This window comes from Panicum virgatum, chromosome 9N (assembly GCF_016808335.1).
Source record: "Panicum virgatum strain AP13 chromosome 9N, P.virgatum_v5, whole genome shotgun sequence".
In the NCBI taxonomy this organism is placed as follows: Eukaryota; Viridiplantae; Streptophyta; class Magnoliopsida; order Poales; family Poaceae; genus Panicum; species Panicum virgatum.
The window spans coordinates 69,932,184-69,947,093 of NC_053153.1; the positions used below are offsets into that span (position 1 = coordinate 69,932,184).

A 14,910-nucleotide genomic window follows, 5' to 3' on the forward strand; every position below is an offset into this window, starting at 1 on the left:
GATATGTGGGCTAAGTTATACCCACTGGTCGGGTAAGCCTTGCTGAGTATTAGTACACTCAGGGTTTGTTGCCACAATCATTTCAGGCCATCCGGATGTTGACTTCTGCCCCTGCTGTGTCAAGTTCATCCGCCGAGATGCAGAGGGGTGGGAAGTGGTGGAGCGAGACCCCTAGGCTAGGGAGTTGTCGGGTTGCACCCTTGAGGGCTGTGTGTGCAACCCCTCTGTTTTGCGAGGACCGGTCTGACCGGTCAGTGTGACCGGTCTGACCGGTGGTGTGGATCAGGCAGTGGCAACCAGACTGACCGATTGAAGGAGCCGGGCTGACCGGTTGGGTGCAGGCAGGATAGGGTGGAGTAAAGTTTAGGTGTAGAAATTGTTCCTTTGAACATTGGTTACTCTTGTAATATTGTGTAAAATTATTTCGTTTATGTAACATTTATGTATATTTGGAACTCGACTTGTAAAATAAGTGTTTCATATTGTTTTCATTCCTGTATTTTCAAGTATTATGTCGTGCTTGTACCATCTGCGCCCACCCTTGCGTGGGACTACCGGTGTTGTTTCGATCGGGCTGTGGGTTGAGAAAGGATCGCCAAATTAAGCTATTAAACTAATACACTCGATATGCTCAAATGATAATCATTACACTTAATTAGAGTTTTAATTTGACGATTCTGTCACACGCTACTTGCCCATCCATGCGGCGGCCATCCCCCCTCCAACCACCGCTGCTCCGTGCTGAGATTGAGAGCATTTCTTCCTGTCCGGGTGAGCTGAAATGGGAAAAGGGGGAGGGAACGAATGGGGCGAGCAGTAGTGGAGGGGAGGGTACGCTCGTGACGGGACGGGTCTTTTCCTGGGGGCAGACAAGAATGCAGCAGCGATGGATTCGGAGCGGCTGGAATTTTGCTGACCGGCGAATTTGGCTGCTCCTTTTTTTCCGGTGTTCCCGATCATGTTCCCAGTTTGTGCTCGGGAGCATCGTAAAAATGGCAAAATTTGTTGTACTGCCACTTGCGTCGTTGATCGTTGTACTTTGCTTCTTAAGACTAGATCTAGCTACTACGTCAATTTTTCGCATACTGACCAGTTCGTTGCTTTCTTGCTTGGGTAATTTCGTCAGCCATTATTACGTCCTATTTAGTTCCAAAAAAATTTCAAATGCTACAGTAATTTCAAATATTTGATCGCTAATTAGAAATATTAAATGTGGATAACTGACAAAACTCATTCCATAACCCCCGGACAAAATCGCGAGACGAATCTAATTAACCTAATTATGCAATGATTAGATAATGTCGTATTACAGTAAACAACTTTCAATGACGGATTAATTAGACTTAATAGATTCGTCTTGCGATTTCTCGTCCATTCGTGTAAATAGTTTTGTAATTAGTCTGTCTCTAATACTCCTAATTAGGTTATAAACATCTCCAAAAAATTTTCAGGATACAGTCCATAGTTAGATGATTGTGAGGATACACAGTTTGAAGTACAATCCATACACAGAAATTGGAGTACCTATACACAGTTTGAAGTACAATCCATACACAGAAATTGAAGTACCTATACACAGTTTGTAATAACTATTTGCATACAAGAGTTTTCCAGATTTGGTGCACATACCTCACATCAGGATGCGTTCCCTTCTTCACACCCCCTACCCATTATTAGATTTATCAGTCAGCGAAAAGGTAGAGTGATCGAAGAAATAATAAACTAGCAAAATGGAATGTCAAGATCAGTAGATCTCCTGACAGCAGTAAAGTTCAGAAGTCAACAATTAACATAGTTTATTTTGAAAGAACATAGTAGTATTATTACTTTTTTGAAATTTTGGAATCATTCTGAGTTCGTTGAAATGATCAAACCTACGGGCCAGATCGATTTATGTATGATGAGGAGCAAACAAAGAAAAACATGTACATATGATCAGTTCATTGTGATATGGTATGGCATCTAACTTGCGCAGGCATTCCCACAAGATATACAGCAGAACTGATTCGATTAGATAGCGGCCATGAAAGAATGAAGATTCACTTAGCAGTTCACATGAAACTGATCGGATCGCATGGGTCGTTGATGCCTGCAGAGACGCCATCCTGCAGATAGATTGAGTAGCCAGTAAACATTGGTCGATGCTGAATTGCTGATACGCAAATACTAGTAGGAGTAGTTGATTAATATCACAGGCTTCCAAGTAGAAGAGAAGAAATGAAAAGATCCACACACATATGCATGACATGGCACATTAATTAACATGGTAGTCGAGCTACTCAAACAACTGGCCTGCAGCTACGGAGGAAGTAGAGATCTAACTAGCAAAGGTAATCACCGGCCGGGCGGTGCAGCAAGCAAGCGCCTGGTTGCTAGAACGACGTCGGCGGTGGCCGCGTCACGGCGGGGTGCCCCCACTGACCGAACATGTCGTGCGGCGGCATCGGCGGGACGGCGTACATGGACGGCGGCACGACGTTGCCCCCGCTGCTCTGCGGCTGCTGCTCCAGCTGCTGCGCGGTGGCGGCGCCCTCGGACGACCCGGACAGCACGGCGCCCTCGTCGGCGTCCTGGTCCAGCGGCAGCCTCTCGTAGGTGGCGTTGCCGAACGTGGCGGCGATCACCATGACGGGGCCCGACGCGATGAGCTCTCCCATGACGCTCCCGCCCACCACCTGCCCCTGCCCTCCCGCCAGGTACACGGCGAGCCCCGTGGCCCCCGGCGGCGCCGGCGCCGGGAGGAAGGCACCCGACAGGGAGAGTATCTCGAAGCGGCCCCGCAGCGCGACGGCGGCGGCCCCGGCCCCCGCGGGCTGCCGCAGCGTGACGTTGGTGACGGCGCCGGTCCCGCTGAGAACGGAGACGCCGCGCTGGCGGCGGCGGGATAAGCCCGCGATGGCGTCCGCGATGTCGGCGCCGCTGGCGATCTCCAGCACGTGGGAGCGCATCGCGTTGGGGCTCTCCCGCGTCACCACCACGGGCGGCTTGGGCTTGTTCTTGGACCCGGGGGGCCGCCCGCGCGGCCGGCGCGAGCCCGCCCCCGCTCCTCCACCCGACGACGCCGGCGGCGGCGACGCGTCGTCCTCGTCGTTGTTGCTGTTGCCGCCGCCGCCGCTGTCGGCGCCGACGTGGGAGTGGGCGGCGTAGCCGTGGTGGTGGCCCTGCAGCGCGTGGCCGTCGAGGCTCCCCATCTCCTCGGCCGCCGCGCCGGCGGCCGGCCACCGGTTTGCCAGCCCTACTATCTTGGTAGCCGTGAGAAACACCGCGCCGATCGACGACGCGAGGCGGCGACCAGGAAGCAGGCAGCCTCTGCGTTGCTAGCTCGCTCTCCGCCGCGCGTGGCTAGCTATTTATGCCTATCTCTTCTCTGGAATGCACTTCTCCCCCGCGGCTTTCCCTGTTCGTTTCCACCCCCGAAGAAAACCTTCTGGGGCGCGCTATCAGCTACGGGATCGGAGAATCAAGGTGACCGACTCCGTCCCCAACCGAGACATATATACACGGTCCGGTCAGTGGATGGATGCCATCGTGCCCAGTGGCGAGCCTGCTACTGTTTTGTAGAGTGCTCCGTAGTAACTGCAGCGACACATGTGTACGTTCAATTCGTACGCGCTAATCAAGCCGTGCGTGTGTGTGAGAGAGAGAGAGAGATGTTTTTTTTAAAAAAAAAGAGAGGGAGAGAGAGATGGTGAAGGTTCGGAGAAGGCTCGCGGGGGCCGGGGGGTACGGCGCGGCGCGGCAGCCGGCATGGCTAGTCTGGTGTGATCGCCGCAGCGCGGATGGGCCGGGGTTTGAAAACCGGTCGTCAGCGATCGATCATGCATCGCGCGGCGCGGAAACCACGTGCGCCTTTGGACGCGACCACGACCGTTTGCATCTCCTGTCGTCATCATGCGCGCGCGTGTGGTGCACCGGAACCCGGTGTACCGTCATACTGTGTACCCCAGTGTATTAGTGGTAGTGGCCGTTCCCTAGCTCGCGATCCGAACGGGGCGGACGGAGCGTGACGCTAACACACAGTTGCCCTACTGGAGTACTCGGTTACAGTCGCACGAAGAAATGGGCCATCTGATTTTGTCTTCGTCCCTCTTTTTCTCCGGTCGGTAACCAGCTCAGCATACCATACTTATTGTCCGTCTAATCGGTCGTTTAGCCTATTTGCACACTGTTAAAGCGCTACACGGTAGTACAACGACATTCTGTTTATTTGGTTATTTTGACCATTTAATCGGCCGCTTTGTCCGTCTAAATACTGTTTTGCCCGAATAATAGGCTAAACTTTAAAATAACACTGACCATACTACATACACATTGATATTTATGATATATCTCTCTACTTTTTAGATTAGTACGGATCATGATGTCCAACGAAGGTCGTAGAACAATTCTCTTTTTGTTTTTGCTTGGCAATCTTTCTTTTGTAAGGAAAAGAGAGCTCTTCTATTACTCAGAAATAAAGTTACAATCTTGACCAATAATATGCAAAAACACATATAGGTACCGAGAACCTCCAAACCGCGGAGCGAGTTCATGTGTTTTTGCATGGCATTCAATAATCACAAGCAGTTGCACAAAACGCTCCCTGATCTGCCTGGTGGTGAAAAGATGAGGCCGAAATAAACCCTAAAAGATAAGGCCGAAAACAATGAGAGGGACTCCGCACAGGGCGCTGCCATACCGGTGCATGTCCCCGACCCCATTCATGCCACGCTATGTTTCGCTAGCCACCCGTTCTTGTCGCGATTTGTTTTTTAAAAGACCTGCCATGCGGCAGGTTAAAGAGGACTGACTACTGAGGACGAGGACAGACACACACTCTCACCCTTTATCCATCCATTCGATTCCCCCGGCCCGTTAGTAGTGTAACTCCAGTATATCTTTTACTCCCATATTTTATGTGTATAAATGTAAGCACTGATAAATTGTCAACCAGAGAGTGATCATTGCAACAGACTGACACCGGGCGGAGTAATCGATCTGGAATAGTGCACGCTCACAGCAATCAACAATGACATCCCTCCTGCCGGGTAATTTAAATTGAAAATAATCAAGCAGGCCAACAAGCCGCAGCCAGCAAGCCACTGATTAGCGAGGGGTAATGGTCTAGCTAGGGTTGGTATGACAAGCCACTCCCGCAGGGTGCCGCCCGGCGGCGGCGGTGTCATTATACTGCGCCGCACTCCACTGTCTCCGCCGCATGGCCAAACCCAAACGGCAAGCGCCATGGGCCGGGGTCGCTTGCCAGCTGGCGCGTCGCGATCGGCGACAGCGACGGCGGCCGGGTCGGGTCGGGCCCCCGCCTCCTGCAGCGGCGCGCCCCCGATCGATCCCGCGCCAAGTACATTGCACGCTCCCCCTCCCCCCGCCCGATCCACCCCCGACCGGCCCATCGACGACGTGACGCCTCGACCTTGACTCGGCGGCTCCCCGTTAGTTGTTAATGGTTTGATTTTCAGGCGGGCCGTGCAGTGCAGTGCCGGGAAACAGCAGGCCCCCGCCGGGAACATGCATCTCCGGCGGTCGCCGTCGCTCGCGAACTTTGGCTCGCTGGTGGGGCCGCCACCGGCCGTGGTTTTTCTCGACCGATGACTCGCCCGTCGCCGTCGATGAGCAGTCGCGGGGCCATTAGCCTTCCGTTGTTACGCGGAAAAGCTGTTTAGGCCATAATTGTCATCAGCCAAAGCCTTGTTGCGTAGCGCCTGCTATCAGATGCTTCTCTCTCACACTCACCTGCAAATAAAGGCTATGATGCCCGGATACGCGGATACGGATACCAGTACGCGATATAGGGATACTCCGATACGTCATTTTTCCAAAAATAAGGATACGGAGATACGCCAATATATATAAAAAATAAAAATAAATAAAAGTTTCAAGAACTGGAATGTGAGAAAATAGAAGTTCCAGGGACTATAATGCGTCATAAACTCATATATTAATATGTTCTATAATTATTAGAAAAGGGAAGGGGCAAAGGAAAAAAGAACTAACCTTCTCTTACCTGTTCGTCTGTTCCACGAATAGATGTCGGTCGTCTTCTTCCCCAACCTCCGGCACTCTCTCTTTCTCTTTCTCTGTGTAGCGGCCAACTCTGGCGGCCGCGACTCCTCCTCTCCCTCTCCGGAGGCTGCGGCTCATCCTCTCCCTCTCTAGCGGCTGCGCGGGCCGCGCGAGCCGTGCGAGGCTGCTGCGGGCCTGCGGCTGCGCGAGTGGGGATGAGAGGGTGGCACAGCTGAACGAAGGACCTTTATACGAAGCGATTGTGTGGTGTTGTTAGGGTTTGAAGGTATCGGACAGGTATCCCATGAGTATCCGATTTATTTTTATTATTTGAAAATACCTAAATAGTACGATACTTACGGGATACGTATCCGGGAGTATCCGTGGAGTACGGGTATCCGATACCGATACGTGAGTTTTGCGAAGTATCCGCGTATCATAAAGGTCTTATCTCTCTTTTTTTCTTTTTAATTCGATCTCAATCTTAATAGGTCGATTGATGAGGAGGTCAGGATCGTTGATTGTTTTTTCTCCACTAAATCCAGTAGACCAGTAGCCACCCATGACTCCATGTCTGTCTGTCTCCCAATTTTTTCCTCACCTGAGAATGTGAACTCGAGCTATACCTTTCTCTGCCTTGAGAGCGCAGGCACAAAGAGAGGAATCGATGCCTCGTCGCTTCCCTTGCAAACGAAGCAAAGGAGAGCACGGGGGTTGACAAACATGTACACGCTGCCGACGTCGCCATGGATGCATGGACATTGAGCTGAACATACACCGTACCTATCGCGCCGCCGTCGGCACGGCCGGCCGCAAAGCACGAGACTTTTTGAGCTGCCTTGCCACTTGCCTCGCCTTAGCTTATTGCACTTGGTCGTCGTCGCCCCTGCTTCTTCCTTGCCGCCGTGCTTACGAAATCGATCGAATCCGGCATGTTCAGATTGTGCGGCACACCGGCCGCCCGGAGAGAGAGCAGCACCATGTTCGGCGGCGCAGCACACTGCACGAAGACATCAGCGGTTACGCTGCGTGACGGCGATCGCCGCGGCGAGCTGGGAGGAACTCTAGTCCGGCCGCTCTACCATGTGGCGCCAAAATGCTCGTGCATATCCACATGCTTCGTCAGTTCGTCTTCAGCGACGCGTTGTGGCCTCCGTCGACTTGTTCTCGAAACAAGTTTTGACGAATGCTTGCGTGTTCGGCTGGCTATAGCTTTCCAAGTTGCCATGCACATGCAGTGTTTGACTTCCAGCGGAGCAAGGCGAGCAGTACTTGTCGAAATCAGATGTACCTGGATTTCAAAGTGTTGATAGTTTCGTACTCGTAGGTGCATACAAATTCAGAGAAAATACCTGGTAAGTCAGAGCACTGTTCGAGTGCGACTGGGCATGCTTGTGGATATGATTTTAAAGAAATTACACTATATCACTTTTGATCTTAGTCTATTTTGTAAAAGAAATTATAGTATACGACTAATTGCTCAAAGAATGTTATTAGATGACTTGGATCTTGCAGTATATTTTGTAAAACAAGTTATAGTATATAACTTGATCTTGCAATCCGTCCTAAAATATAAGATTTTGGAATGTCCTAAGTTAAAACTGATCTAAGTTTGACTAAATTTGTAGAAAAAATATTCTAAATATTAATTAAAAATGATCATTACATAATAATTTTTTTATTATTTACATACTTGCTGATGTGTTAGATGTTAATATTCTTTTCTATAAATTTTTATTAAATTTAGATTATTTTAACTTATGACAGGATGGAAAGAAGTAGACTGGCCACCTAAAGTGGTGATCACATAGGTGTTGGGAAGGTTGGTTGGTGCTTCTCTTATTCTTTACTAGGAGTATTTCGTTTCGTTAAAATAAGACTTGGACCAACAATCAATACAATATTATTCTATTTTTGTGATGCAAAAGTACATCCATACAAAGGTATTTTTTTGAATATAAATCTGTTAATGTCAATTTTGTTGTCATAGAACTTATATATCATGGAATAATTATTTTTAAAAGTCTTGTCTGACGAATTGAATATGTCTTTGTTCTTACACGGATGGAATATATCGCTGACCAGATTGACTTTCTTTAAATGGACAAGTAGACCCTGTATGCTACCGAGGAACTCGTGGATAATTCCCCGGGCAATGTGAGCCACACAATGTTGGTGGGCTTAGACGTTGGATGTTTGGCCTTGTTCTACGCTGCTCCCCACTTGGGTGGTGCTTTGAAAGGGACTGCGATGCCACCTCCAATTTTATTTCCTCCTCTTTTGCCTTTTCTAAAACCTTCACTAGCGCAGCCCCATACTATTTCTTTCGACCAACGACGATGCTTCGGTTGCTCAGACGGTGGCTACTCACTGGTCACTAGTCAGTTAGTCACTATATATGTGAAATGTCCTGGAAAGGGTGTTCCAGAGAAGCGGCCAAAGTCTCAGGAGGACAATAATATACAAGTTTGGGCACATCGGCTACAGTAACCGTGTAACTTGTGCGTAAGATAACAGTTTAACAGATCAGTGTTTGACTCGAAACCTCTTAATGCATTTTGCGTCGGAGCTTATTTTGTACGCTTTGCTTTCCCCTTCCGAGTTCGGAGTTCCGAGTTCCGACAGCATCAAGGTAGGTTGACACGGAGAGGACACGCCTCGGAGTCCGGAAGGGGTGTGCCGACATGGGTCATGCAACTCTTAATCCGGCCCATTGAAATTCCAAGCATTATGGGCTACCATGCACATGTGTTACGGCCCAATGGGCTCTCGTCACCTTTTCTTCTGCATGCCGCAGAAAGCACATCTTTGAATTTCTGCTTCTTTCGCACCCAATCCACCACTTTAAGCAAACAATCATTTCCCCATTTTCAAAATCAGTAAGCTACCAGGAAAGAGGTAAAGGCTGAAACATACAGCAGGGCCTTGACCCTCCTCTTCAGAGAATGGCAGAACCCATCACTTGTCTGCGTGCAAACAGACCCACCTTGCTCTTTACAGTACACCAAGCCAGCAATGCCAAACAGGGGGAGAAAAAGAAGAAGCGTGGACCTGATGTACGCACGCACGTATACGTATACGTGATCTGTATGTCTGGTGGGTCTCGTAGTCCACGAAGCCATTTATACACAGCGAGGAGAATCTGTTCGTCGCCGGCAGGTGCCACCGTGCCAGCCTCCACTATCTAGTACGTACGTGTCAGGCAACCGAACGATCGTATCACACTACCGCTGTACTATCCTCGTGTATCCGCTGCCGTGGCGAAGAAATCACGGCGACGTGAGCTCTCCCCGGCCGCAGCGCCGTATCCGCACCTCCAGCACCGAGCCCCATCTCGTCCGCCTCGTCTTGCAGCACTGCCGCCGCGGGGCCTGAAAACATCGTTGCACAAAGAAAAGTTAGCATCGCGGCATCGCGAGAGGCGCCGGTGGCGGCGGCGGCGGCACTTACCCGTCTCCAGTCGCCCTCGCTCATCCTGGGGGCGATGACCCTGACGGTGTGCACCGTGGACGCCGCCCGGAAGCTGGCTCTGTCGCACTCCTTCTCTGGCGGCGACGCGGCGTCGTGCCTGGCGTACTCGGTCACGGTGGTGGCCGTCCCGTTCCGGGCGGCGCTGAGGAAGAAGATGGCGGGGCGCGCGCAGGCGTCGCGCGGGCTCAGCGGCCGCGTGTTGAAGACGAACGGCCCGTCGGCCCAGCTCCGCCAGGTCCGGAACGTCTGCAGCGGCACCTCCAGGTCGTGCGGCGCCACGGCCCACGGGTACAGCTGCGCGGTGTAGCCCCACGCGACGGAGACGGACCAGACGTAGCCCGGCCCACGCTGGTAGCAGATGCTCTGCTGCAGCGCCCGCGCCGGGTCCAGGCGGGACGCGGCCACCAGGGGCCGGACCGCCTCTAGCGCGGTCTTGCCCCGCGGGCTGATGGGCTGGATGTGGTCGAGGTGGTGCAGCGACACCAGCGGCGCCACCGGGTGGGCCGCCAGCATCCCGTACGCGTCGCCGCGGATGTCCACCTGCATTTGTGTGTCGCGCGTAGGGGCGACGTGTCATCAGTCAAAACAGTGATGATCCTCTGAAAAGAGAGAGAGAGAGAGAGAGAGAGTAAAAAGCAGCTGCCAAGGAACTTTTCTGCACGCGCGTGGAAGTTCGTGCCGGTAGATTCTCGAGGCCAGGTGGCGGTTCATGGTAAGGTTGGCAGGAAAAAGGGCTGGGGCGCATGAGGAGACAACGAGACACACGGCATCCCGGGTGAGCGTGCGCCACGCGACGAAACGCGCAGACATCACAGATCTGGAAACGGTTCAGCAGAGCGTGGAGAAAGGAAACGGGGCGCGTCTGGTCTGGTCGTCTGTCCTGGGAAGGCACAGAAGCGGCCCAAAGTCTCTCTCTTTGTCGGTTCATCGGATACGACTCCACGGCATGTCAAGCACGGTAGAAATTGCCGGCAAGCGCGTACACCGGCTGCGCTGGCCTGGGATGCTGCAGCGCACCGGTTGCTACGTCCTCGCCTGATGGCCTTGTCCTAACAATTTCCTAGACCTTGCGGCAGAAGCTACGCTAGTGTCTCGATCGACACCTAGACCGGGCAACCTCGTCACCGCCGGAGAAGGACGGCCGCACACCTGGCCCGGCGAGGTCACACGTCGCACCAACCACCCACCAGCACACTCCGCCTGAACGCGACGTCGAGATCTCGGACCACCACCGCCACGGTGTTTTACAGCCACGAACTTTGATTAGGTCTCCAAAACGAGACCAAGCTTTTCCCCGGCGCCACTAATCGTGGACGCTCCACCACGACGGCCGCCACTACGGCGAAGGCGTGCGGGGGTCTCATCATTCCGTGCGCCCGGTGGAAGAAGGTTCAAAAGCCGCCCGCGGCCCGCGGCCGCAGTGCCGGTATCCTCCGGGATCCTTGACAGTGCCCGGCGCCGAGCAGTACCCATGCCATGCCCGGGACCATCGGCCAAGATGCGACACATGGTTTGGCTCGACGCCTCCACCAACCGGCGCCGCGCCGGAGAAAAATCTACCCCGAATCTGCGCGCGTCCCTGGCTCGCTGTCCTGTTTACAGACGGCGATGCCCGCCGGCTGGGGCATGGCACCAGTGGGAATGGGGTGGCGATTGCGAAAAAGAAAAGATGAGGGAGGGCTCGATGTCCTTTTGCTAGAGGACTAGCGGTGGTTGGCTGTGCCAGTCAGTGCTCTCTTGTGGCCTGTCGATCGACGCTTGTCCTGCGAGATGCCCGCGCCACAATGGGGGGTGAACTGGTGAAAGTCCAAGGACTGCACGGACAACTGGTCGGCCCGGGCCCTGGGGTCCGGCGACTCCATGGTCCACGCTGTCCGGCAAAGAGGCCATGGGTAGCATTTGTCCGCCGTCGCGTACGCGTGCCGCCACGGCCGGGCTCCAGCGATTTCCAGAAAAGGTTCTCGACGCAACTATATTCGCCTTTGCAGCAACCGAAAGATGCTTCCGTCGATTCTCAACGCAGGACGAGGGGAGGGGATCGTTAAAGCTGCTGAGACATTTTTACTAGGGACTAGGGAGAACGGTGAAAGGTTCCGTCAAAAAGCTCTGATCCAGGATGATGGAGGGGGCAGGGCAAGGCAAAAAAAGGAAAAAACGAGTGGAATCAGCTTGGACTGGTCAGCCAAGCTGCTGAACCAAGACTAGCTCTAGCTGAGCTGAATTTGGCATGTGCATCGGAGGCTCACATAATCCGTTACCGATTCCAAAGATGGTTTAAAAGGCCATTTTTGGGTTGATTAGGCACAACGCAAGCAGCATACTCTACGTACTTAAAAGTTGCTATTTTGGAGTATTTTTTAAATGTTTGAAACGAGATGGAATTAATAATGGAGGAAGAAATGGAGCGGGCGGAGTTACCGGGCACTCACCTGGTGGAATCCGGGCTCGCGGGTGAGCGGGACGCCGAGCTCTGTGAGGCAGGCCTGCACGCGCTGATCGCTGCCGTAGAAGTACACGTAGCGGTCGAGGCAGCCGTCGATGGCCTTGGCGAGCGCGGCGGCGGCCGGGTAGCTGACCGCGAACCCGCCGCCGCCGAAGGCCATGCCGTACGAGTGCATCACGTCCTGCTCCACGCTCTCCGACGGCGCCCCGACGTAGTACATCTCCCCGTGGTCGTACTTGCGCAGCACGGCCACCAGGTTGTCCGGGAAGAACACCGTGTCGTCGTCGCCCATCACGAACCACCGCGGCTCGTCGCGGGCCGTGTCGTTCCCGAGCTCCGCGGCGACGGCCAGGAACGAGTCGGCCACGATCCTGGCCATCCTTGCTGCGGACGCGCGGTCCCCGAACCGGGACGCGTCCGCCGATACGCGGTACGGCGGGCACGTCGCCGCCGGCCACGGGCTCACCGGCTCCTCGTCGAGCCACACGTGCCCGCGCATCTGGTCGGGGCGCCACCACAGCTCCGCGTACCCGCGGCGCTGGTCCCACGTCCGCGCCGAGGCGCCGATGCCGAACACGATGTGCGACAGCGTCGTCGGCTCCCTGGCCGCGCGCGAGGGCGAAGGCCCGTCGGCCGCGGGCGCCTCGTCGCCGGGGGACTCGCCGAGCTCGCCCGCGCAACCCTGGCACCTCCACAGCCGGTACAGCCCGCCCGCGCCGTCGTTGGGGAAGAAGGCGACGTAGGCGAGGAACGCCAGGGTGGCCGCGATGAGCATGGACAGCGACGCCGCCACGCACCGCCGGCGCTGGTCGCCGCCGCCCGCGACGCCGGCGCACCCGCCGCCCTCCACGGCCTTCCATTTGTGCAGCATCCGCACCGGCCCCCGATCACCGCCTTCCCCGCGCTACCGCAACGATCCCGCGGGGATCTCGCGACGCGCAACGGAGTGGCCGGCAGGGCTCGAGGCCCCGGCCGTTCGTTTCCTTCCCGCGAACAATAATGATGTGGGCCTGGTGCCCGAGAGACCCCTTCCGTCGCGACGAGCCCCCTCTTCCCGGAGGCGGCGGGACCGTGGGGGGCGCGCGGGAACGGAACGCGACGCTGCTCCCTTCGTCGCCCTCCAGGAGCTCCCGGTATCCGGCCGGCGCTCGATGGGTGCCGCGGCCTTGGGGCAAGAGGCGAGGCGGCGGCGGCGACACCCGGCGCACGGCGTGGGACGCTGTGATTTGTTGGGCGCCTCCTCTCCCTTCCTTATCGCTCGCAGGTGGCGTTTAGCTATGGGGGCGCCGCGGCGTGGCACGACCGGAACAAAAAGGCGGCGTTTTTAATCTACAGTATAGGTTTTGATTGATAGGGTTGGGTTGGGTTGGGTCGGGCTCCGGCCTGGGAACGCTTGAAAGGCAGGTGATGCGAGATAACCGAGCCCTGCTAGGCGCTAACCTAGGAATGGTAATATGTCATGGCGCTAGTGATCTCTTTATAGTTCAACAAAATTCTTAAATTATTTAATTTAAAATTGTATAAAATTAAAGTCCGACTATTTTAGAGTCCAGTTCTTAGATTTTCTAATTCAAAAATTTAGACCCTTTATCACTCCTACACTACCCTCCTCCCGATAAAGAAGGCTCAGGGAAGGATACCGAGTCACGAGCTATGGCTTCGCTTCGGTTTATTGGGGTGTGTGTCGTGTCCACCGCAGCGCCCATCTCTCGGTGCGACTCGAGACGGAGGCGGGAGGCCGCCGCCGCAGGCGCATGTGTGGTGCGGTGGCCGCGCCGCCCGCCGGATGCGGCCGGCTCATGGCGCCAGGCAAGTCGGCGGCCAGCCGCGTGGAGCACTGGAGCATCGGAACGCCGCTTGGGCCTTCGCTGTCTAACTTTCTCGGCGTGTCCCGGGAATTTTTTTTCTTTTTTTCCCCTTCGTCAAGGTGGCGCGCACATGGACGAAGCAACGATCAACGTAGCCGGGCGCAGGAGCGGCAGCGTTCAAATGTGCGCTGCATCTGTTGAGCGAACTCTGATGTCCTACTGCCGTATCGGGAACGAAATACGCCTGCATGGGGGGAACAAGGCCCTATGGCTTCGCTCATTCGTTGGGTGGTATATTCGGCTCAATAAACAACATACAACTTGCGATGTGAGATCGCTAGGCCAATGATTTCCAGTTTGAACAGACTGATGCACCCAGTTGCTGGCTGATCTAGTCTAACTTTTGAAGAAGCCAACAACACAATGGCAAATTTAAAAATCTCAACATGATCTGTTTGGGAGGGTTTTTACCTGTTTCATTTTCACCTATTTTACGCAAATTGAGATACTGTATTTTATACATTGGAATTTTAAATGAACTAAAAGCTGGGTGATGCCACTTTTTTTAGCTTCACTTGTGAAGCCGTTTTGTGAGAGTCCTCCCAAAAGACCGCTATGTTTGTCATGCGTGCTGCTCAATCGGTAGATACCACTCCACATTAATTGTCCAAGGAAAAACATATCGATACAGACCACAGACTAGTATCATAGTAGTGTCTAATATAGGAACAATGATTTCTAGTACATTCGAAATAGTATAGTGTTGCTTCGAAACAAAAAAGTTACTATAGTGCCTAGGTACACCCCACACTTCCATTCACCGCTCTTATCATCGAAACTTACAAGTTACAACCGTCCGTTCTCATACAGCTTTCAGTGCTCTGTATCGCCCATATCGCCATTCCCAGGCTGTTTGCTCGAGCGACAGCTCCGATGCTTCTTGCTCCCCTTTTGTTTCTTTTTTTTTTTTGAACCGGGTCCCCTTTTGTTTCTGATTGCCCGTTCCCTGCCTGCTTATGATTGAAACACCAAGTCACGCATGTGCCCTGACGGGAACTCGGTAACGGCGCTGCGCAAACAATCATTAGCAGAGGAACGCTAAGAACGGGATCCATCATTTCGCAATGCTAATGCTAGCAGCGTAAAGTTTACCATGGGCGATTTCAAAAATCAGTAAAGCCGTTCCCG

At 53.8% G+C, this 14,910-nt stretch overlaps 2 protein-coding genes across 2 annotated transcripts; both read right to left on the reverse strand.

The window, feature by feature from the left end:
- Positions 1 to 1,469: 1,469 nt before the first annotated feature.
- On the reverse strand, positions 1,470 to 3,482 carry LOC120691667 (AT-hook motif nuclear-localized protein 20-like). Its single transcript, XM_039974811.1, has 2 exons — positions 2,339 to 3,482; positions 1,470 to 2,105 (listed from the first exon to the last, which is right to left on the reverse strand). Exon 1 carries the CDS (start codon positions 3,189 to 3,191, stop codon positions 2,373 to 2,375), a length of 819 nt encoding a protein of 272 aa, XP_039830745.1. The 5' UTR covers positions 3,192 to 3,482; the 3' UTR covers positions 1,470 to 2,105; positions 2,339 to 2,372.
- Positions 3,483 to 8,859: 5,377 nt separating this feature from the next.
- On the reverse strand, positions 8,860 to 13,357 carry LOC120691663. The gene is made up of 3 exons (XM_039974805.1): positions 11,901 to 13,357; positions 9,451 to 10,011; positions 8,860 to 9,371 (listed from the first exon to the last, which is right to left on the reverse strand). Exons 1-3 carry the CDS (start codon positions 12,783 to 12,785, stop codon positions 9,270 to 9,272), a joined length of 1,548 nt encoding a protein of 515 aa, XP_039830739.1. The 5' UTR covers positions 12,786 to 13,357; the 3' UTR covers positions 8,860 to 9,269.
- Positions 13,358 to 14,910: the final 1,553 nt, after the last annotated feature.

What these genes read in the sequence shown, in the direction of transcription:
- LOC120691667 (XM_039974811.1), bottom strand. Translation starts at nt 3,191, where the DNA reads ATGGGGAGCCTCGACGGCCACGCGCTGCAGGGCCACCACCACGGCTAC.
- LOC120691663 (XM_039974805.1), bottom strand. Translation starts at nt 12,785, where the DNA reads ATGCTGCACAAATGGAAGGCCGTGGAGGGCGGCGGGTGCGCCGGCGTC. An exon ending in GCGAGCCCGGATTCCACCAG is followed by an intron (nt 10,012 to 11,900) that starts GTGAGTGCCCGG and finishes ACACAAATGCAG; the next exon opens with GTGGACATCCGCGGCGACGC. An exon ending in GCGAGGGCGACTGGAGACGG is followed by an intron (nt 9,372 to 9,450) that starts GTAAGTGCCGCC and finishes CGATGTTTTCAG; the next exon opens with GCCCCGCGGCGGCAGTGCTG.